Source organism: Diorhabda carinulata, chromosome 11 (assembly GCF_026250575.1).
Source record: "Diorhabda carinulata isolate Delta chromosome 11, icDioCari1.1, whole genome shotgun sequence".
Classification (NCBI taxonomy): domain Eukaryota; kingdom Metazoa; phylum Arthropoda; class Insecta; order Coleoptera; family Chrysomelidae; genus Diorhabda; species Diorhabda carinulata.
The window spans coordinates 12,701,688-12,726,859 of NC_079470.1; the positions used below are offsets into that span (position 1 = coordinate 12,701,688).

Below are 25,172 nucleotides of genomic sequence, written 5' to 3' on the forward strand. Positions count from 1 at the left end.
TACGATTATCTCCACCAGGAGCACCCAGCCGTCGATTGCTGCACTCCAGAAAGCTTGAGAAGGTTGAGAACCAAGCAGGAAGATGAAGAGGACTTTGTAGTGGAAGAAATCGTCAATGCCAAGACGTTTAAGTGCAACGAAGAAGGCAAACGGTTTTGAAGTAGTCATGGAATCAGAACAAAAGGCTTTTCCTCATTAAAATGATCATGTATCGCGTGATAAAACACTCCAGTCCCTACAGAAAATCCCAAAGTAGAAAAAATGTATTTTTCCACTTGTATGTTAAGTTATTCAAAGCGTCCGTGACCATGAAGACGATTGTAGGTTCATTTATTATCCATTTATAAATATTATCACAAATATAGATATTATGCAAGGTATTTAAGGTTGAGTGGAAAAAAAACACAAAGATAATTCATATTTTTTATGTTTTCAACAAAAGATAAAGTCCACAATTAACAAATATATAAAATTTTTTATTGTTAAAAAATATATAGAGAATAAATTAGTCGTTATCGTACAATCACGAACTTAGACTACGTTTACTAAGAATGCGAATTCGGACGAACACGTGCTCGCGAATATTCGTTCCAGCAAACGTCTAATCTAATCCGGAACATGTACGACATCTGAACAATCTACGCAATCAAATTTGTGTGCAAAAAAATTATCGTAGGTTGGCATATAGATAGCGCTACTAATACGATTATCTATGAGCCCTAACCTTCAAATGACAAGCGTCAAAATTTGACAGATGTCGTACTATTGACGTTTTTGACGTTCCTTTGTCATTTGTCACTTGCTTGCAGCCAAGTTATGTTGTTTGGTGAATACTTCAAACTAGTATTAGTACAAGTACACCAGAAAATGGTTAAATTTCGTTATTTCTTCTGCGAATGTACGGGTCATAACACTTGAATACCTGTTTTCATTAGTTAGTAGCTTGAGCGCGAGCGACAAACATAAAAATTCGCCTAGAGCGAACTTGGTGCGAACTTGAACGCGAGCGACGTCGTTTGTGTTTATATATAACATTTCATAATCTGTTCAATTCATGTTAAACTTTTGTTAGTTTGAACGAGGCACGCAGTGAACGTTTTCATCGACGAAAACAGTTTACAAATCGAAATCTGAAATGATACTGTCACCAGGTACGTTAAGCATGGTTCTTAGAGTTGTTTATGACAGTACTGGTACTTTTTTTAATACTTTTACACGCTACTGAGAGAGACAATTCACTTTAGTGTAGACAAACATGTTTGTATATATTAAAAAAAGCATATACAGTACGATAACAACTAATCAAAAATAAGGTCTGATCTAAACATGATACACGGTTAATTTTACTGAAAATAGTAACAGAATTGATGAAAAATTGATAAAAAAACTAATAAATCTATGAGATAAAAGTATTTTTTATTCTAGGAAACAAGTATTAACAAGTTTATTTATTATAGTAAACAAAGAAAGAAAGTTCTCATTTATAGAATCTGTTTGCAAAAAAAGGGAACCAAAATGTTTTTAGGAGTCTTGGTAACCACTCAATAACCAAACTTTGTAGCAAAAACCTCAATAAAACAAAGAATGAACGTCAAAAAACCAAGGTTATTGGTTTCAGAGTCAAAATAGTGCTTCCAAAGTACCAAATGATCAATTCTGATGATTACCTTCAATAATTAATGAAACTGGATGAAGCAATCGAAGAAAAACTACTAGAATTATCAAATTGAAGAGGTTTAGTGTTCCACCATGATAGTTCAAGGCCTCACACATCTTGGGAAACTATTGGACCTTGATTGGGAAGTGATGCCACATCCCCACACAGCCCTAATCTGGTACCATGTGTTTGCAAAGAAGATTGTTGAGCATAATGGAAAATATATCAAATTTACGAAGTAAAAAATACTTTTACCAATTTTTTAAAAAATGGCATCATTAAAAAAATAAATTATGGACAGCTCCACGTTGTAATTGATTATTTCTGTATGGTATTCTGATGATACGAAGGTTGATATCGTGTGAAGAGACAGTTTTCAGGAAAAATTTTTGGAATTTTGTGCTTAGTAACCAAACATAGCCGTCATTCTTCCACCTCAATTCGGAACAGAACTGTAGTTGCTCCGGATCGTAAGCTAATAACCTGCCAAACGAAACAATATTTTCAAATTCGAAAATTTTAAATAGATATAGAGTCGTTTGAGTCCCAAAGGTTACCAACCCCAGCCCTAAAACGATATCTGCAATTTCTTTACTTACTTTTGGACATTTGTAATGGGGCTCCAGGAGGCTACGGAAGTTTCTGTTAAAGGACTGAAATAAATTGTGTCGTCGAGAAGGTTAACAGTTAAACCCAATCCTTGAGAAGATTTCTTTCCCACGAACGATACTGGCAATCTTTCGAACTCTCCAGGAGGACCTTTTATTAAAGCTGAAGTTGCAACACTAAATATTCTGAAAAGAAATGAAAAAAAAAACAACAACAATATGTAGACTGTTTGTGTAGTTGAACTATATTCACCTGTCCGTGGCTAATGGTTGATAATACACCGTTGCCAGTTTCGGTGAATGTGTTATCCCTACCACCCCGTCCATTAACGTGAAACTTTCACCGTTGATATTGTAATCAGAAAAATTGGGATCGGGAAACATCGTAGGGTGAGTAAATCGCCACGCTGTGTCTCGTAACCCGTCGTAAACTACCAGACCTGGACATGAATCAATTTCTTGGTGTTGATAGTTCGAAATTGAAGAAGAAATCACCTACCTGGGGCAGCAGTATCTGTCATATAAACGAAAGAAGAATCGCATTGACCTTGAATAGATTCATCTATAACGAGATTCGTTAAAAGAGAAGAGGATCTCAAAACGCCATTCGGAAGGTATATAATGCGAAGTATCCGATCCGAAAATAAATCAAATACCACCAACTTTGGTTGACATACTCTAGTGAATTCGTCCAGAGAATCCATTACACCCGAATCTAAAACCTGAAAATTCCAGATTTAATATAATACTAGCCATAAATCCACCATCATATGACTAGACATACTTCTACAATGGAATGGAATGGAATGGAATGGAATGGAATGGAATGGAATGGAATGGAATGGAATGGAATGGAATGGAATGGAATGGAATGGAATGGAATGGAATGGAATGGAGTATTTAATGAATAATTGTCTTCAAACAAACTTACCCACAAATTATTACACGAATCTAACCTCATCCTATATACAGAGATGAGGTTTGAGCAGTTAACGTCTCCCCTGACAGGGCCGTGAAACGACCAATCGGGGTACGCTTTCAGAATTGGACTAGAGCCTTTGGGGTTGTTTCTACTGATTGTGGCTAAAGTAGCGGGTACTCCGGCTCGCAATCGAGGCATGGCGAGGAAGATACGTTTATCAGTTACTTCTAACCCTGTGAAGAGGGTATTTTCTGGTCTGAAAATTATGAGAACGGCGCAACTTTAATGTTTTAACATTGAGATTGATTTCAAAAGGGTTGTCTGACCTCAACCTGAAGATGTATGTTCAACATCCACCGTATTCAGCAGATCCGGCTCCTTGTGGGTTTTTTTCTGTTTCCTAACCTTATTTTCAATTGCAGACGAGTCGAAAATGTGATAGCATACGAAAGGGTTGGAATGGTAAGATAATTAATAGGAAAAGTTTATCTTCTTCTTTTTTCTTCCAAAGTAGGACTATCGCCTGTTTCTTCTTCAATATCTCTCATCATCCTGGCTCTAGATTGTCCCTCCACTTCTTTCGAGGGCGACTTGTACTCTTTGTTAAATCGAAAACTTGTCAGACAACCCTCGTATATCTATTTTAATGAATTGTTTTCTGTTTGAATGAATAATCAAGATCTTTCATTCAAAGAAGTAATTATGAATATATATTATAGGAATTTGTAGAAATTTAAGCTTACTTGACATCTCTATAATCAAAATGAAATGGTAAATCGAAATCGAGAAAGCTCCATTGATTCACGACGTCCAATGCATCTTGTAGATCGAAAAATAGAGACAGAACTAACAGGGATTTCAACAGCATAGTTGTAATTTTTCTGAAAATATAAATTTTATTTTAATTTAAACTAGAATTAGAAAAAAAATTCTATATGTAAATAAAAAAAAGATGCGATGGCCGGGAATCGAACCCGGATCAACTGCTTGGAAGGCAACTATGCTGACCATTACACCACCATCGCACTTGTTAAATACGATTATATATATAAAAATATAAATATAATTTATTTTTATTATTTCAAATTATTTTTCCCCTTTTATTTGAAAACGTTTGAAAATTATTAATTCTAACAAACTATCATACTAATGAAGTCAAAATTTATCAAATGATTGTTGAAAGAGAAGAAAAATTTAACAATATCATTTGTAGTGACCTCTATCCGGCAGACCAGAGGACTTATTTACCATAAAAAAAGAAGAAGAATATTATGAATTAGAAGAAGAATAAATTATTCTTCTAATATTCATAGATTTCTTATTTTTTACATAATATATGGACTACTTCTAAAAATTCTTGTTTTCTTTGAATTTGTTTCTGTCTAACCTACAAATTGTTCCTTCCAGTGGCGTGTGACGTGACATTATACATTTTTGGGGTACGTCTTTAAATCGACACCCTATATAGTATTCGTATGAAATCCTCGATTTATTATTATGACGATAAGTAATTAACACAGTTTTATTGTGTAAAATCAACGTTCCTATTAAATTGTCCTTTAATTATAACAGAGTAATCATTTTCTCGTCGTACATTTAACTAGGTGTGTGTTATTGAACTAATTAATCGTTTGTGTTTATTAAGTCATACTAACATTATTTCTTCCAACTGCTGGTTACAGTTAATAAGCTCATGGTTAAGATGCAGTGCCACATCAGTTTTATTTTTTATATTTGTGGCATCCATCAGGAATTATAGGGCCCTTAACTTAAATATACTAAATTTGATACACTGTAGGAGACTGTTGAGAAAATTAGGTGATTAGAATTAGGAAGTAGAAGGCGATCAAACCAATTTGGAGAGTTAATTAGTGGTGGCCTAACCTCAAAATTTCATGTTTTTTACGGATTTTTTTATTTCAAAAACTTTATTTCCATATCATGGATAATTTGGCCTATAACTTTTCATAAAACTTTGACATTTTCAAAGATATGTTTTCAACGATATTATTTAAAAAGTGAACAAATCTAAAAAAAAATAACAAAAACAAAATATAATACTTTCTATTTTCATTAAGTAGTAATAAAATGACAATTTTATTGTGGGTGTGACGATTTCTAATGAAATTTTCACTATTTGATTTTATCACATTTTACAACGAAAAAAAAATTTGAATGCGATGGCCGGGAATCGAACCCGGATCAACTGCTTGGAAGGCAACTATGCTGACCATTACACCACCATCGCACATACAAACTAGTTAGAATTTACCGTATTAAAGTAAACATTATTAATGATTTAACTATAACATCTATATTCACGAATATGTACATACATATAATCATAAATAATTCAGTGTTAAAAACAATTAGAAAGTTTAATGTCACGTTTCTTTCTATACCAAAATGAACTTTATTGTATTCGTCAGGGTGTGTTTAAATTCCTACATAAAATTTTAACCTATAATTATCCAAGGAGAATTCGTGACTAAAATCGTTGTCTCCTGCAATTATTTACATTGGTAAAAATTCAGCATAGTCGCACAGGGTTGGTCATAAATTATACAATTTCAATTAATAAAGATTTTATTTAGAACAACAACATACATAACGTTCTAAACTATTCTTAAACATTTAAAATCTTATTATTTTCATAATACTACTATCGCCATCTATAGGCAACTAACTGAAACTACTATTACAGAATTGGGTGGAGAAAATAAATAATTACTTATATCATATTTTCCGATCCAGAATAGATATTTTATTGAAAAAATTGTTGTTCTTAGTGTAGGTTAAAGTTAAAAACAAATATCCACCTTGCTGTAGAAGTAACTGGTATACCAGGACACAAATATGGAGACATCGAACTTTAAATATGATGTATATACGTATAAGCTTTCTATGTTTGGATTGAGCGTAAACAATATACGATGTGAACCAAATTTAATATATTCAATCAATTATTGTGCATATATGTATATTTTATATATGTTTATATGTAATATTCAAGCGATAATGTAGTTCCATAAGGTTTCATCGTGTAAAATACTAATAATTGCACGTCAAATAATAAATTAGCGTAATTCCATATCGTAGGATTTTTATAGTTTGGTATATTGTCAAATAGGAGAAGATAAACAAATTAAGCATCTTAATGATATTGAATAGGTAGTTTTTTTATTAGTTTTTCATAAATTCGCTAGTACTAATTTAAGGTTTAAATATTAACATAACCTCACTGTTTCACAATTATTCTTTCGTTATATTACTTTCAAAATTTGGCAACGTCGTTAAAATTATAATATGAATAATAGTATATTTCATGGTGTATTTATTATTTCCCATAAAATTTAATGTTTCAAATAAAAAATTCACGCTATTTTAGGAAATGTTACACATAACAATATTTTACCTGATTGTTCTCAAGCTTTCTACTAGATTGATGGTATAAATCTACACTTTTATACACGAGCTGTTTAAATAAAAACAGGTGAAATTAAATAAAACGTTTAATTTGCGTGCCATACAAAATAATGTGACATCTTGATATGCATACGTCCATTTCGGTGACTTTCTTTTTATATATATGATAAATTATTCTGGTGAAAAATGATTATCTTAAAAAGTAAAAGTAACCTCATTATATAAACGATTTCGTAAAATAATTTTTATGTTAATATGAATTAGGAAATGAATATCAAGAATTTCTTCGTGTTTTTTGGGTTATTGACAAAATCATATCGTACTAGTTGTTTAAATCACGATAATTAAGATAAATAATAATTTTCAACCCTATTTGTTTGAAAAAGACGAAATGTTACAGTATTTTGTCTATTTTTTATACACTGGGAAACAAAATCTGTTAGATCAAAGTGATCAATAGAAAAATCACTGATTTCGTTCAAATCGTGATATTTATTACACGGATGTAACCAAGGTTACTAGAATAATAGAAGGTTTGTGACTTGCGCATGTTTTTGTAAACAAACGATCAGCTGATAGTACACCAACTACGTCATTATGTTTACATTTTTGTTTTGCTTATATTTTTATGTCAAACAGAACCTCACTAATATTATTAGTCATGAGGATGTGTGTTACCTCTTGCTAATCTGGCTATACAAACGAATATATCCCTAATTAACGTATTTATTTAGACTTGTTGTCGTTCTCACAGCTGTGAAGAAACGTCACTTGTCTACTGCGCATCCTTTTATTGTCACAAACCTTCTATTATTCTAGTAACCTTGGATGGAACCAAAAAGATAAATGAATGAACCAGTGGGTGAAGAAAGACTGCTTATTACAGTTTCCGCAAAGCAACATTGAATTAAAACATTTTTCTTAATAGGATATTTCAATAAATAATACCAAGTATATTTTTTTTTCTACAGGTCGGTATAAAATGATAGTTTCGACACAGAAATATTTCAATACAGAAGTAAAATTACAGTTTAGATTGGGAAAGGCAAGAATTGATAACCTTGATTATCAAATTATAACCAAATAACTTGCTTGAGGATATTTTCATTTAAAGCGATGCTTAATATTCTATAGAGAAATGACTAGTATAGGTGATAATTTAGACTGACTTATGTACGTGAAAAAGCGTTTGTAGTGAGTTTAAAAATGAAAGCAAAATGTATTGCGTATTTGATTGTTTAGCTAAGACATACAATGTGGTTTACTAGAACAAGATCAACATGTTATTTCCATTAATTATTGTGATACCTAAATTGAATGTAAATTCAGAGGCGGACTCAACTATTTTCGTAATCACTCATTATGACATAGACATTTTGTTTTATTATACGACGCTGCTAGGCTAGTAAACATAACCTTAAAAGTGCATGTATTTAAAGAAATTTCAACTTACTTTACTGTATAAAATGCGCACAGAAATACATATAAATATATGATAAAGCCTCATTTAACACGGCGTTGGAGTCTGAGACCCCTCAATTTGAATAGAAATATCTACAGTTATTTCAAATTTTAGTTTCACTTTCACTCAGAATTGTTATTTGTACGCCAAGGACTGAAAGTGCTACTTCGTTCAGCCGCGGCGTACACAACATTTTTTAGACGACGCATAAGATTCAAAACTTTTTCAATTACACTGAGGAAATAAAAAAATAATAGACAATTACAAACATCAGGATTTCAGAAGAATAAAAATTTAAGGTTATGCAAAATAATGGAAGTGAAACTGTCAACTGTCAACATTGAAGTGGCATTTAAGAAAGTTAAAGTTATCTACTCAAGAGCGTTCCAAAAGTGCTTTGTAGTACGGAACTGTCATTTTCTATACATGGAACACTCAAAACGCAACTTTCGGTATGTAAATTAATACAGAACGAAACTGTCAACTGTCACATTTAAGGAAGTTAAACTTGTTTACTCCAGAGCGTCCCGAAAGTGTTTTGCAGTACGGAACTGTCACTTTCACTACATGGAACACTCAAAACGCAACTTTCGGTATGTAAATTAATACAGAACGAAACTATCAACTGTCACATTTAAGGAAGTTAAAGTTGTCTACTCCAAAGTGTCCCGAAAGTGTTTTGCAGTACGGAACTGTCACTTTCACTACATGGAACACTCAAAACACAACTTTCGGTATGTAAATTAATATAGTACGAAACTGTCAACTGTCACATTTAAGGAAGTTAAACTTGTTTACTCCAGAGAGTCCCGAAAGTGTTTTGCAGTACGGAACTGTCACTTTCACTACATGGAACACTCAAAACGCAACTTTCGGTATGTAAATTAATACAGAACGAAACTATCAACTGTCACATTTAAGGAAGTTAAAGTTGTCTACTCCAAAGTGTCCCGAAAGTGTTTTGCAGTACGGAACTGTCACTTTCCCTACATGGAACACTCAAAACACAACTTTCGGTATGTAAATTAATACAGTACGAAACTGTCAACTGTCACATTTAAGGAAGTTAAACTTGTTTACTCCAGAGAGTCCCGAAAGTGTTTTGCAGTACGGAACTGTCACTTTCACTACATGGAACACTCAAAACGCAACTTTCGGTATGTAAATTAATACAGAACGAAACTATCAACTGTCACATTTAAGGAAGTTAAAGTTGTCTACTCCAAAGTGTCCCGAAAGTGTTTTGCAGTACGGAACTGTCACTTTCACTACATGGAACACTCAAAACGCAACTTTCGGTTTGTAAATGAATACAGAACGAACAACTTTCAGATGACGTCGTCTAAAAAAGTCATTTTTCAGGATATCTATAACTACTGCAAGCTACACTAGAAAATTGAGGTTATGTTTTTGACTTTAAACGACGATCAGCGCGTAAAAAGTAGAAATTGGTTAAATTCGACGACAAGAACGCGTACAAGCGCGATTATTGTGTGCGTTATCACAGTTTCTCAACAAGTTGAACTATCTTTGACGTTTATGAGCGTCTGGAGCGTGCGTTCTGTTTACCGCTTAGAGAAATTGAGAGGAGGAATTGAAAACAAAAACTTCCAAAAATTTTTTTCATGAAAACCCTCCAAAATCTATCCTCCAATACAATCGCTTCTTCAGGTGTAAAAAAAACGTTGACCTCGTAATTTATTTTTGATCTGCTGGAATCATCAGGTATCAAACAAGGCTTATACGGCGGAGTACCAATCAATTCGATGTTTTGACTGTTGAAAAAAGTTTGAAATGTTTGAATTAATTTGTGACAGCTCGCATTGTCGTGGTGGAGAATGATTCGTCTTCTGCGATTGGTTTCCCTGATTTTAGAACACTCCTGACAAACAAACTATTCGGAATTGACCGTTCAACGTTGCTCCAAAATGGCCGAAACGTCAAAATCACGTGACTTGGAATAACCTATTTTACCAATCTAACCTAACATAACCTGTGACATTTTTGGAGGAATTTACCAGTGAATTTAAAACGAAACCTTCTCATGCGTAAACATATTGAAATTCTTATCAAATACATCACGTCAGATTAATTAAATTCTTTATTACAAATAGTATTTTTCATATAAATCGACAACCACAAATTTTCAACGAAAAAATTATACATTCGTTTCCCGAATAAACTTTCTCTGTTACAGGAAAACGGAAATTATTTTCTAAACAATCAGAAGTGAATTACTTTGATAAAAAGAAAATTGTCAACATAAGAAATGAATTATTGACATAACTCAGTTCAATCACGTCATTTTTTTAGATGTGCGTGAGTGCAATAAGAAATTGTAGTTAAATATTGTTGAAACGCAACTTCCAGAACTTTCAGGAAAATCGTTACGCGTACTTGCATAAATGCAGTCATTAATATGTAACAAGTCAATTTGATTTGTTTTTTTTTTGTATAATTGTCTCCTATTATCACCGCAAGAATTCCTGGTAAAAGTTGGACTGCATTTATTGGTCGTAAGTTATATATACAGAGTGAGTATTATATTTACACTGTTGTCAAATCTTTCCTTTTCCCGGAAAAATAGTGAACTTTGTTATTCCAGATAGACCATCCTGTATATTCTTCGCTTTTCGAAATCCTTAAGCATCCTTGAGCATCTGCTGTAACCGCTTTTACAGTATGTTTTCTAAAATTCGTAATTTTTCTACAAAAATGTGGATCTACTTCTAACATGACGCAAACAACAATCTGGATGAAGCAATCGGAAAAAAATCGACCAGAACTGTCAAATCTGAAAGACTTGATGATAATTCAAGGTCTCACACATCTTTGGAAACTATTGGAGCTTAGCTGGGAAGTGTTGCCACATCCCCCATATAGCTCCGATCTGGCACCGTCTGATTACCATTTATCTCGAAGTTTGCAGAATTCGTTGAATGGTCAAACTTTCGCAAATAACGATGACCTTCAATCGCATTTAGTACAGTTTTTTGCTGATAAGAAACCGAAGTTTTATGGACGAGAAGAAGAAAGAAAGATGACAAAAGGTCATTCAGCAAAATGGAAAATATATAATTGATTAAAAAAGCTTTGTTTTATACTACAAGGTGTCCAAAACGAGTATCGGGTATTTGTTTTCGCGCCACATTCGAAACGGAGCGGGGAGGAGTTAGTGGCGTCCGCCATTTTGTGGAGTTTTAGTCACGATGGAACAGTACTCGGGGAAGCATCGCGCATTTTGCGTACGAGCGTATCATCGTAACGGTGATTCAATAGTGACTACTCAACGTTTGTATCGAGCGGAATATCGTACACGCCACGCCACGCCAAGTGACTATAGCATCAGGAAATGGATCGGGATGTTCGAGAATACAGGTGCGACAGTTGAAATTCAAAACTCAGTTCGTGATGAAGAAACAATTGAAGAAGTTGAGGCGTCGGTTCGTCGAAGTCCATCCGGAAGCGTTAAACATCAAAAAATCGTCCTTACATTTGATTTTAAAGGAATATTTGCATTTAGAAGCCTATAAAATTCAATTGGTTCAAGAATTGAAGGATACTGACTATGCTAATCGACTGAATTTTGAAAACGGAGCTGTTCAGCGACGAAGCAAATTTTCACCTGAATGGTCATGCTAATAAGCAGAATTGTCGGTACTGGGCAGTCGAGAATCCGAGACGAAACCATGAACGATCCTTGCACAACCCAAAGGTCGTTGTTTGGGCCCAATTCAAATCACAATTAATTCGCGGGATAGCGGATTCACTCACATATAAACAAACAACAAAACAAGATTTATCAACACGACAAATGAATGAAGACTGAATATTTTCTATATTACAATCAAAAACGTTTAAAGTAGATCTTAGAATGTGTGAAAAGGAAATACTTTTGTGATAGTGACAGTCAACCGGAAACGCTCGATTCATAGCTACCAACTTCGACTAAAAAATCCCCAACCCGAAAGCGTATTTATTGCTTATTAAATATGAAAATATTGTAACTAAACTATAAGCATTTTTAATTAATAAACATATCTGACTAATTAAATAATTAAATAAAATCCTTGTCCTCACTTTGATTTTCTTTCCGTGTTACGTTGTTACAACAAAATATACGGGGGTAAGTCAAAACTTTGATTGTTATAAAACGACCTTTCCTCCAATTTGACAAATTATTTTTTTAAAAATCCCACGATCATACCGGAAATTTGGTTAAACAGCAGATAATTTTCAAATTGTTTCGTCCTTGTGATATTAAATTAATAAAGGATTGACAAACCGCAATTTGTTGAAAATAGATAGGGAGTTGTTTGCGCGTCATTAAGTATTCAATGTTAAATTTTTCCAAGCCATTTATTTCATGTATGGTTATTATGTAAACACAATTTTTTCATATACGAATAGATCTATAGTTCTTCCAAGATCAATTGCGGATTATAAAAAACCCACTTGCTATAACTGAATATTAAGGCTGAAAAACTCATTTTACAGGTTATATTTTTGAAATTCCCGCTAGATCGAAAATGGCTGTCATTTCGTGCGGAAATATCCGCCATTTTGTACGTAAATGGTAAATAGAACATTGCAAGTTTAAAACATTTATTGTGGTTTAGTTTTTTGAGTTAAAATTAAAAGAAATGTGGGTAGTTATTGAATAATCCAATATTATTCACAAATAACATCATCCCAAACACAAACCCTCCCAAAAAGATAGAACCTTTTTAAAATAGCAACTATTGTACCAACAGAAGCTCAAGCAAAAATTTGGGCCATTAATAATAATCTTGAGCCAGTCAATAGATGGTGCAGCAAGCACAATCAGTTTGCTAAATGGTATGATGATGGTACCACTTCAGATGTTTCGGAAAAATTCAGAGCAGATCGTTCGATCATAAAGGTTCAGCGGCAGAAGTCCTCTAAAGAATAATCATCACCAACAGACGATAAAAGAGGCCTCAATCTTGGAAACAACAGTTTCGTCAGAATCAATGAGCGACGTCTTCAACTATGCCCGTGAAGTTGAGGAGGCCAAGGACGCATGGTTGAGGGTCATTGGATATTAGGAATGATCGAACGTGGCGGCGACGGCTACCGATTAGAAATATGTCCTGATAACTCTAGAAGTGTCGAAACATTGATGGAGCTGATAAAGAAGCATGTCAAAGTCGGAACTATCATTCGCTGGAAAGGATATTTGGCGCTACAAATTGAAGGCTTGCAGCACTTTACAGTCAACCATCAAGAGCACTTTATTGACCTTGAAACGGAGGCCTACACCCAAATTATCGAATCCAGCTGGAGGCACATAAAAAGAAGAATATCCAAGGAGAAAAAATGTGGATCCAATCGATGCAATCATTGTAGATATAAAATTTTTGTATCCTGGAAAGAATTATCGACCTCCAATGGAAGAGGATGAGGAAAGGTCACTAAATTTTTGTGGAATAAAATTGTTTTATATCATATATCATATTTCATCCGAATATTAAATTATAAAACGTGAATAGACGAGTAAAATGTACCTGCTTGTAAAGGAGTTTGGTTTAAACAGGGTACCAGGCGTGAACTGAGCGCTTTTCGTTTTATTTTTCTGGAAAAAGAAAAGTTAATTTCATGCTAATAGGACGTTAAGAAAAGTGACTTGGGATTATTGTTTTATCGAGGAAATTGCGGTCGAAAAGAATATTTACTTATATAATGTATTTTTAAAAAGGATTGCCGTAAATTTGACCATACGAATTGATGTTTGTTTATAGAAACTATTTAGTTTCAAACACAAGTAGAAGAGACTGATAAAAGCCTCAAATAGAGAAACTATAAATAGAACAAACTCGAATTTGTCCTTGTTGAACAATTTTAAACTCATTGGAGCATTAAATTAGCGCCTACAAAATATAACTCATTTATAAATGAAAATTTCTATACACGTACACGCCAATCAATATCTAAAAATCAATATTACATCTAGTAATTTGTATAATTTTCTTAATTACACAAAAAATTAAAAATAAATAATGTTGCTCAATATTTTTGTGGTCGAGATTTATCAATAACAGCTTGTAAAGAAAATAATTAGCATTTTAATCGTTGTTAATCAATAGAAATGAATAGTTTAATGCATACCACACCACAAAAAACTATTGCTTCAATCCAAAATGGACTTAGTAAGCTGGACAATTAGATATGACCCGCGCTGCGCTTCGAATAATGTGCCAGCTTCATGAGGAAGACTGCAGGAAAATAACCTGACCCATAAAACATCCAGTATTGGTCCAAAACTTACTCCAATTCATCGGCACACAAGATCATCTAAATTGGACGTTGAAACAATCTGTTTTGTTCGCAGATCAGACCTTAATATGCCTCCATGGTAGCGACTGAAGAGTGGAGTGCTTATGGAGATGGTTCCTGCATGATCTTTGGTGCAATTTGTGTAGAAGCCAGATCCCTGTGCTTTTTCGGATTATGGAATGGTCATTATACAGTCCTGTCCTAAATCTGATTTATGGGATGAGGTAAAAAGAAGAATTAGAACTAAACTTCGTACCCCAAATTCGATCCCAGAGCTTATTAATGCAGTAGAAGAAGAAAGGCGTTACATTCCACAAGAAACGATATCTAACTTGTTTAAATCTATGTCTAATTGTATGAAAGATGTTATTAGAGTAACCAGAAGTCATACCAGTGTTTCAACAGCTCTGGTAAAACGACGAGGTCGTTATCTGTGTTCTTCCCGTACAGGTCTGCATCTTTTCCTTCTACCTGTTGAATTATAATCAAACGCTTGTCTGGTTATGTTCGCTTCTGGTGTCTGATCTATCCATCTCCATTTTTCTTCCGTTATGTTCCAAAAAACTAGCAGATAACTCCTAGGAACCATATAACAGAAGGGGTTATGACCATATTAGGTTCATTACCAGCAAGTCTTCCCAGGAAGAAAAAGTCCAGCGTCTGCTTCTAGTTTTCTTCCTTCATTTTTGCGTCTGTAGTGTCCTGATCTGGTTTCTGCTGTAACCATAAGTCTTACAGTCCGTAGGTATTTAGGTATTTGCTGTTCCAAACTTTATCTTTCAAATATCCCGACATTCGAGCTGATTTCATTGTTTGTTTTCTCACTTTTGAGACGATTTCCAACTAGGAATTTGATCTTTTCGGTGTTGATGAGTATGTTTAGTTATTTCGCTTTGGTATTGAATGCTGTAGATTATCTGCAGTATGGACAACATCGTCAGCATAGCGGATGATGTGGAATATCGCATTTCCCATTTCGAATCCCGACGTTTTGGGCAGATTTTCCACTATTTTATCCATTATCAAATATGACTGAGTAAATCTGATACTTTTTATTCAAGTAATGATTCCCATCTCTATACAAGCTTTATCCCATCTCTATACAAGCTTTATTAGCATAAATTATATTATTTAGTTGTTGAAATATAATATAAACAATAATATGAATCGCGTTTTTCACAATCGGTTCATTGTCTTCAAAAACGCTGCCATTAACTATTTTTATTTTAATAAAGTCGAAAATTTGTTTGTCTTAACGTTTTTTTGTAACAATAGTTCGCCTTGATGGAATTATGAAATTTGACGGTTACCAGGTATTTGAGAAAGACTTTTTTTAATAGTAGACGGATAACCTTGCAAAAATATTTTTAGTTTCTTGTTAGAAGTGTGAAAAAAGTTTCGTTACACATATAGATGGCACCTTTAACGAAACTATAAATGAAAAACAATTTAATACCACAAAAATTCAGTCACTTTCTCCGTCCTGTTCCATTGGAGGTCGATAATTCTTTCCAGGATACAAAAATTTTATATCTACGATGATTGCATTGGATTATTTAAAAACTACTTACATTTTTGAAAGTATTCCTTATAATTTAAACTCAAAAAACTAAACCACGAGAAATATTTTAAACTTGCAAACTTTTATTCACTACTAATTCAATGAACGATCAAAATGGCGGATATTTCTGCCACGAAATGACGTTGCGAGGTGGCGGGAATTTCAAAAATATCGACGTCGTAAAATTTCATTGGCGTTTTTAGAAAGTTCAGCATAGTCTTTTTATGAAAGAAAATATGTGAATGCCACTTGTTTTTTCTAATTCAGATCGTCGTAACTTTTGGTGGAATTGTTTATACTACTGGATCGTCTCATAATTATAATTTTTTCTTGATGAAAACCCTCCAAAATATAACCTCCAAAACAATCGCTTCTTCGGGTGTAAAAAAAACTTTGACCTCGTAATTTATTATAATAAGAAGAATCATTGGATGACAAACAATGTTCAAAAACGTTGTTATTTGAATTGATGTGTAACATCTCGCATTGTCGTGGTGGACAATGTCTTCTGCGACCAGGATTGAATTCGAAAATCCAGCGAAACACGATGGCGATGGTGATTTTTCACCAAAAAACGAAGCGAATTGATGGGCACAATGTTTTTGGTTTAATCCACTTCGAAAATCAAAGAAAATTATCACTTGTAAGACAACACGTTCTGAATTGCCATTAAAAATGTCAAATTTTCTAATGGCGATGTCAGGTTTGGCCCCTTTGTCAACTCTGGGGTTTCTTGTATGGGTTTTTCAACATTTTTTCACGAAAAATTCGAAAATTACGCATTTCTGAAAAAAACAATGATCCTAACGAAATTGAAGCTTATAAAAAAACAAAGAATTAGCCAGTTCAAAATAAAATTACTGAAAGCCAATTTTTTATTTTTCGTAAATTTATGCAGAAGTTTGAGCTCGAATAACGGAAAAACCATCAATTTTTCATAAAAATTTGTAATAAACATTTTTAAAGTACTTTTTAAGACCTTTAAAATTAACTTTTATAGAATCGTCTAGCATGAAAATTAAGCGAGTTATAACGAAAATAAGTTGAGTAACTCGAATTTGAAAAAAAAAATACCGGTAAAGTTCAGGGTCAGATTTTTCAAATAATCTTTGTATGAGGGGTTGTTTTTAAGGGTAGATAAGCTGTAAAATATCAAAATATCAAAGTCATGATACAAAACAATCAACAAGTAACTAAATGACAGGTAAAATCTAGCTTGAAACAACATTGAATTGAAATTTATTCAATTTAATTTATTTCCACACCTTACATCTTACCCAAATTTTTAACCTCAAATATCTCAAAAGCTCAATACCAAAATCAATCAATCAAAAACGTTTCTGCTTCCTCCTAGCGAAAACTTTAAATATTTAACTTTGAAATAGTAAAATTTTAAATCTTATCGAACACGATTAGGGGTATTATACGGTTAAATCACAAATTTAACACTCATTTACACAATTTTATTCAAAAATTATGTCTCTGGAAACGTCAAATTTTCTCCTCGATTCCAAACGCCTCGCCTGGGTTCGTATAAGCATGGAACAATAAACAGGTAACTGGTTTAACTCTTCCTAAACAAGGTACGTCGGGGATCAATTTAGGATCAATTTAAATGTATGCTATTTGGATATTAAGAAGTTTACTTGGAATTTTCCGGGTCAGGTATCGATCAGTCAGGTGTGGATGGATTATAGTTTTATTGAGGGAGTTTGTTCGTGTCAATATGACCTCTCAAACCTTCAAACACACCATTTTATCTACGAAAGTTTTAGTGGGACGAAATACTATGAGAGATTCAATTATCAGAAGATGGTTCAGACATTTACTGATCACCGTCTTTCATTAAACGATGTCGAGGCTCATCTTTGGTTACTGATGAAGGAAATCACGTAATCTACAATTAGTACCGACGCTTCTTCTTCTTACGATCGCTAATTTAGAAAAATTTACTCACGTTGGGTATCCAAAAACAAAAATAACAGTTTTTGACACGCCACAATGAAGACGGTGATGATTTTCTTTATAGAACAGTCTCGGGGGATGAAACTTGAGTGTCTTAAGACACCCCAGATATAAAAGCATATCTTGACACCTCTAAAACTCTTGAGCATAGTTTTTCGGAACAGAAAATGCATTTTGCTGATTGATTTGTTATTAGGAGGTCGATGGAGACATAACATGAAGAAGAAGACACAAATAGAGTCATTTCTTGGATAAATATTGTACGTAACGTTTTTTATGTGTTGAGAACAAACTATGTACAACAAATTTCTGGTAAGTACCTTTAAATAAACAATAAAAACAAGGAAAAACATTTAGTTAACCATAAGCAGATATTTAACGTATTTAATCAACCGTAAACTTACGCAAAACCTTCTCAGTCTGAAACCATAAAATCACTCAACAAACGAAAATTTCACGCAACCAAAAAACAATTTCAATGCTAATTCGGTACGACGCAACGAAGTTTTTTTTTTAAACGGTACTTCGAATGATACCACCGAAATGTATCACTGCAAATATTTAGTCGTTATCAAAGGCGGGCATGTCTTCGATTGTTGTAGTACTTTCCCTGCACCCTACTACCGGAGTTTGATACCACCGGCCTCGACAAGCCCCCTAAAATGGAGGACACGCCTATGATTTTACGGGGAGTTGCACGCTTCATTATTTGACCTTAACATTCAGTATAATCCGAAACGGGTACGAATCGAATAGAAGAAATAATAAATCACCGTCGCGTCGACGTTGATAAATCTTAATTAAAATTATATCATACGTAAGGAAAACTTTATAGTATGACCGTTGCTTTAAAACATTTCGAACCAATGCCATACGGATAGAATAGCGGAACCATTTAAGCCAAAAATGCTGGATCTAGATTTATCAGTTATGAATCGGTACAAAAAACGTTAGTTTCCAGCTTGTCATCCTTGAGATGTTGATGTCAATGAAGCCGTCCAACTTTTCGGAGGTCTTCCTGAAGATCGTCGTGTCTCTGGTCATCCTGTCCACGTTTTTTCTAAAGAGATGTTGGGCGCTTGAAGGCGCGAACGAACTGAAGCTGAAAGATGTCGACATGCTACTAGGCAAAAAATTGGAGAACCTTAAGCGACTTGAGCTTTTATAATGAAGCTATTCCCACTGAAGCAGATCCGGAAGCCATAGAAGGTGATGCAGACCAAGCGGAGACTTCTTGTGAACATGATTCTGATTTACAGCAATTGCGATCCAATTTTAATTTGTTTAATTCATCATTTCAAATGGCTTTTTCTTTTTATATGCAAAATCTGCTGTAAGAGAGCCTTTTCATGAAATTTTCCGTAACCAAATTGCAAATCGGCTGCCCTATGTCCTCGATAGCCTCACGAATTCCGTCTTTGAGGTCTTGAATCGATGCTGGACTGTTGGCGTAGACCTTATCTTTCACGTGACCCCAAAGGAAAAAGTCGCAAGGTGTTAAATCACAAGATCTCGGTGGCCAATTGTGATCACCTCTTCCCACCAATTTTTCCCATAAAAGATCGATGGTTTCGGTGCTTGTGTGGCACGTAGCGCCGTCTTGTTGAAAGTAAACGTTGTCCAAATCAATACCATCCAATTACGGCCATAAAAAATCATTAATCATCTCTCGATAGCGCTATCCATTCACCGTAACTGTTGCTCCGGCCTCATTTTCGAAAAAGTAAGGTCCAATGACACCGCCAGACCATAAACCGCACCAAACAGTCACGCGTTGAGGATGGAGAGGATTTTCAACAATAACTCTTGGGTTTTCCAAGTCCCAGATTCGTCAATTTTGTTTATTGACATAACCACCAAGGTGGAAATGGGCCTCATCAGTTAAGATGATTTTCATGCATTTCAAGGACCGATTCAGCAAAGACACGACGTTGTTGATGATCGGCCGGCTTGAGTTCTTGTGTTAACTGAACTTTATGGGCCTTAAGACCCAAGTTTTTATGCAAAATACGGTGTAATGACGTTTGTGGAATGGCTAATTCCAAAGAACGACGAGGAATGGACAAACCTGGGTTTTCTTCAACACTTTGGGCTACAACAGCAATATTCTCAGTTGTTCTTGAGCGACGTGCACGGGTTTTATTCTTTACATCACTAACTTGTCCCAACAGCTCAAATTTTTCCACCAATTTCTGTATTGCGGTCGGAGAAGGTGCTTCACGTCGACCCAAAAATGTTTTAGTTTTACGAACCGTCTCTGCCGAACTTTCACCATTTTTATAGAGAATTTTAATAATTTCAATGCGTTGTTGAACGCATTTTCATTAATGGCGTAGTTTCTACTTGTCAAATGTCAAAAAATGACAGCTTGAAAAGTGACATTTACCGAAATAGCGGGCTGTTCAAAATAACACAGTTATGTTTAAAGCTGAAGAGCCGTTCAACATTTATTTTAAATACTCAAATAATGAGAATGATCTTTTCTTTTATATTAATGTTTTTCGCAGATGAAAACCGAAGTCTTTCAGTTAGATATTCTTTATCCAATTGGAAGATCTGTGGAAAAATTGAAATATAAAGATCTTCGAAGTCTTCTCCAACATAATCCACTTTGCCACGATTTCTATACCAGTTTAAACACCAATTATCAAGCAAAAGATGAAAATATAAGATCCCAAGTGGACTGACTTTGTTTTTTTCACATTTTTACATTTCAATTTGGCAGACTGGCCCAAATAATTTTTTTCTTAAAATATAGTGAAATATACTTTTAACTAAATGTTTATTTATGTATAAAATGATTTTATAAAACCGAAAAACTGACTTATAACTCATATATTCGTATAATTACACAATTATTATAAAAAATTACTTTCATTTGTAACCGATATGATGTTGTGACAAGTATTTCTTTACTCGAATTCATCTACCATAAAAAATAAAAAATATACTGTCGTTTTTATAAAGTATATCACATTACAGCTACTTTCAATAATAATATCTTTGATAACAATCAGAGCAAAAACGGAATTTTATATGAAAAAATTGCTAACGTATACCTACTTTTAGTTTATAACTCGAAAAATGAAGTTATTTATAATAAAAATTCTCATAAAACTGATTTCTTCAACCAGATTCAGTAGTTATTTTGCATAAAGCCATTTGTTTGTGTGTAATTTGGTAAATACACTTCCTTTATAAAATTATAGGCGCAGTCAGTAGGATTCGCTTCTTCAAACTTCAGCTGCGGAAGGGTTCTTGTGAAAATATGATTTATTGGTAACAAAGACAATATACTGATACTTAATCTGTTTAAATTTTGAACGGGTTTCAATTATTTTAATAAAAAAATGACACAAATCAACTTGGTTTCATTTAGAAATCGTTATACGTAAGTTTAATCTTTTTATTTCTCACTTAACATCTACGAATTTTTAAATAACGGTGAATATTTTATTATAGGTGAATTTGTATCCGTTTTACTATTGGTTAATATGTTTATAAGTAAAAAGATCGACAAAAGTATCCGGCAACTACTTCGCACTCCACGAACGATGCGAAGTTATTGCTTGTAGCTCCGCATCCTCCGTAGAGAACTTCTTGACACGTTTGCGTTAAAGAATTCCAATGATAGCGAACAGTGTAAGCGCCGCATTCAATACCGGGATACGTGGAGGGAGAAAGACAATCTGGAAAAGAAAAATGCATTAGACCCAATAAGATGCCAGTTTATAACCAAGAAATCTAATAAATCCCCTCAAAAAGCTGTTTGGTTTGTTTTTTCCTTCCATTACTCCCCCTTAATCTACCCCTACACCACCCTGGAAAGATGTTACGGTAAATTGAAAAGTATTAAATTTTACTTGGAACATAATATGACACGATAAAAGTTTAAAGATTTTGGTCATCATTTGTATCGAATCGAAATTCTCAAAAAACTGATTTCATCGAAATTATTAACAACTGTGCTACCGAAAAAACCAAAAATTATAGTTTATAGATTTAGTTTTTGAGGTATTTGTGGAAGGAGTGATTCATATACGAGGGTTATACAAAAAACAAGGTTCCCAAGAAGTTGCGAACGCTAGAAACGTTGTTTTGATTCACACGTCAGCTGATTCGTGGGATGTACGGGAAAAAATGTATAAGTGCGCCACATGTGTTTGAAAAGTACAGAAAATTTGAACACAAACGCACATATTTGGATGGAATACTATCCCACAGCCCTCTAACTGCCCAGACTTGGCCTCTGTATTCCAAAACCGACGCAGTGCCGAAAAAAGTGGTTTTAAAGTATATTCGTGGCGCTGTTGCAGACATGAAAATGTATTGATCTAAACAGCGATTATGTCGAAAACTAGAGGAAAGTATAAGCTTTCCGAACATGTATTATTCAATGCCAATACTTACTATCATGATTTGTCGTTTTGTTATAATTATTTTTCTATTAAAAAAAGCTTTTAAAAGCTATAAAAACAAACTGCCTTTTCTGTTCGAAAACTAAACTTATCCGCATTCCTCTAAGGACAACTTTCACCCTTTTTCGATTGACATTTTGACACCGATCACTCGTTGAGCTCAAGAATTATCGGAGGCTTATAAACCTGATATTTAGATTAGATTTTTGCGGCCAGTTGTTATTAAAATTGTAAAAGTGTGTACCCCACAGCCCTCTAACTGCCCAGACTTGGCATCCAGTGATTAACCTCTGTTCTCTCAATTAAAATAACACTTGGAAGCGATGTATTCCGTAACCGACGAAGTACTGAAAAATTTTTGAGGCCAGTTGTTATTAAAATTGTAAAAGTGTGTATCCCACAGCCCTCTAGCTGCCCAGACTTGGCATCCAGTGATTAACCTCTGTTCTCTCAATTAAAATAACACTTGGAGGGGATGTATTCCATAACCGACAAAGTGCTGAAAAATTTTTGAGGCCAGTTGTTATTAAAATTGTAAAAGTGTGTATCCCACAGCCCTCTAGCTGCCCAGACTTGGCATCCAGTGATTAACCTCTGTTCTCTCAATTAAAATAACACTTGGAGGGGATGTATTCCATAACCGACAAAGTGCTGAAAAATTTTTGAGGCCAGTTGTTATTAAAATTGTAAAAGTGTGTATCCCACAGCCCTCTAGCTGCCCAGACTTGGCATCCAGTGATTAACCTCTGTTCTCTCAATTAAAATAACACTTGGAGGGGATGTATTCCATAACCGACAAAGTGCTGAAAAATTTTTGAGGCCAGTTGTTATTAAAATTGTAAAAGTGTGTATCCCACAGCCCTCTAGCTGCCCAGACTTGGCATCCAGTGATTAACCTCTGTTCTCTCAATTAAAATAACACTTGGAAGCGATGTATTCCGTAACCGACGAAGTACTGAAAAATTTTTGAGGCCAGTTGTTATTAAAATTGTAAAAGTGTGTACCCCACAGCCCTCTAGCTGCCCAGACTTGGCATCCAGTGATTAACCTCTGTTCTCTCAATTAAAATAACACTTGGAGGGGATGTATTCCGTAACCGACGAAGTACTGAAAAATTTTTGAGGCCAGTTGTTATTAAAATTGTAAAAGTGTGTACCCCACAGCCCTCTAGCTGCCCAGACTTGGCATCCAGTGATTAACCTCTGTTCTCTCAATTAAAATAACACTTGGAGGGGATGTATTCCGTAACCGACGAAGTACTGAAAAATTTTTGAGGCCAGTTGTTATTAAAATTGTAAAAGTGTGTACCCCACAGCCCTCTAACTGCCCAGACTTGGCATCCAGTGATTAACCTCTGTTCTCTCAATTAAAATAACACTTGGAGGGGATGTATTCCATAACCGACAAAGTGCTGAAAAATTTTTGAGGCCAGTTGTTATTAAAATTGTAAAAGTGTGTACCCCACAGCCCTCTAACTGCCCAGACTTGGCATCCAGTGATTAACCTCTGTTCTCTCAATTAAAATAACACTTGGAAGGGATGTATTCCATAACCGACGAAGTGCTGAAAAATTTTTGAGGCCACTTCATATTAAAATTGAGTAAAGTCCTGTTTAATCTATTTAAGGCAACAAAAACTTGGTTATAAAAGAGAAAAACGACTGAAAGAAAAGTTGAAATTCAAGAATCTTACCTTCCAAGGTGAAACAGTGAACTTGCGACAAACAAAGTAAAACAATATAACAAAAGGTCTTCCCCATTTTGAATTTTGAGTCAATTCTCATTTTATGTCGAATGAATATTACGAAAATTTCTACTGTATATTTATTCAAAAAAAAAACAATAATCGTACTCAGTGCTAATTAAGATACCAAATTCGATTTAAATGGTACAAAAATATTTTATTGCTTATTCAGATAAACCATGAAATGTTCGATAAAAAGAAATAAAAGCGTGAAATGGCAACACTGTGTTCACAATGTGATACATGAAAATAAACAAGTGGAAACATGTATTAATCGCGATCGGAATCTCGTCAGGTCCGGGCGTGTTTCTGTGGCTTTCCAACATTGATTTATGCCCAGTCGTTCCACAACAACCAATCTTCTGGCATGTCTAGACCAGTGGACGACTGCTTATGATAACGGAGAAGCTACGGATGTCATAAACCCGGACTTTGAAAAGGCATTCGACGAAGAGCATCTTTGGTCCCTAATTTCATCCTTTCTCAAGCTTAGGCAGTTCCAAGTGAAAGCGAATGGTACTTTGTCAACCAAGCACGAGGTTTTTAGTGGAGTACCTCAAGGATCTGTTCTTAGTCCCCTTCTTTTCGTGATCTACATTAGTGATCTGTTTCAGTTTAAGAAAAAGTCCCATAAAAGGAAATTTCCAATGCACAAGTGCATTTCTAGCTAGGTATTTGTCACAGAAACTTGTCCAAAACTTTAGTGAATATTCAATATGTCGACCTTTGAAAACTTTACTCCAATACATAAAGTGAAGACCCATGCAGTCTCTGTTAATTAAAATAACATTCAGTGAGTGTGGATGATCTAAGAAGTATGTGTTCGAAGATGACAAATCTAGGAAAATCAACGGTCTACAAACTTCTTGAAGAAAGGAAAACAAGTGGATGTTTAAGAGGTGCAAAGTCTCGGTCGGGAAGGCCAAAGGTTTACATCGATGAAGATTACAAAAATTCCTACCATTGATGGAATTTCTGCGTCCTTTTTGGAAGACGGATGGCCATCAATCAGCAGAAATTAACTTTGGTAGTTTCTACATCTAAATTTTTGGTTACGAAAAACCAAAAGTAAGGATCTTCCTACTTTTGGGGAGATTCAGAGGTTGGTGTGAA

General features: G+C 34.3%; 1 protein-coding gene, 1 long non-coding RNA gene and 2 other non-coding genes across 4 annotated transcripts in view; all 4 read right to left on the minus strand.

The window, feature by feature from the left end:
* LOC130899630 (uncharacterized) overlaps nt 1-18,448 on the minus strand; it is a 33,247-nt gene extending 14,799 nt beyond the window's left edge. The window contains exons 1-7 of the mRNA XM_057809700.1: nt 18,303-18,448; nt 3,931-4,068; nt 3,197-3,443; nt 2,765-2,987; nt 2,519-2,705; nt 2,257-2,451; nt 1,957-2,140 (exon numbers count right to left, since the gene is read on the minus strand). Of these exons, the coding sequence (XP_057665683.1) occupies nt 1,957-2,140; nt 2,257-2,451; nt 2,519-2,705; nt 2,765-2,987; nt 3,197-3,443; nt 3,931-4,055 (1,161 nt within the window). The 5' untranslated portion in view covers nt 4,056-4,068; nt 18,303-18,448. The remainder of the gene's footprint in view (nt 1-1,956; nt 2,141-2,256; nt 2,452-2,518; nt 2,706-2,764; nt 2,988-3,196; nt 3,444-3,930; nt 4,069-18,302) is intronic.
* Trnag-ucc (transfer RNA glycine (anticodon UCC)) lies at nt 4,141-4,212 on the minus strand. Its single transcript has one exon. It is a non-coding gene; the product is annotated as a tRNA-Gly (tRNA).
* Nucleotides 5,364-5,435, minus strand: Trnag-ucc (transfer RNA glycine (anticodon UCC)). Its single transcript has one exon. It is a non-coding gene; the product is annotated as a tRNA-Gly (tRNA).
* A 2,842-nt stretch (nt 18,449-21,290) lies between the features above and the next one.
* Nucleotides 21,291-24,130, minus strand: LOC130899499 (uncharacterized). Its single transcript, XR_009060039.1, has 2 exons — nt 24,009-24,130; nt 21,291-21,587 (listed from the first exon to the last, which is right to left on the minus strand). It is a non-coding gene; the product is annotated as an uncharacterized LOC130899499 (long non-coding RNA).
* Between the last annotated feature and the right edge of the window lie 1,042 nt (nt 24,131-25,172).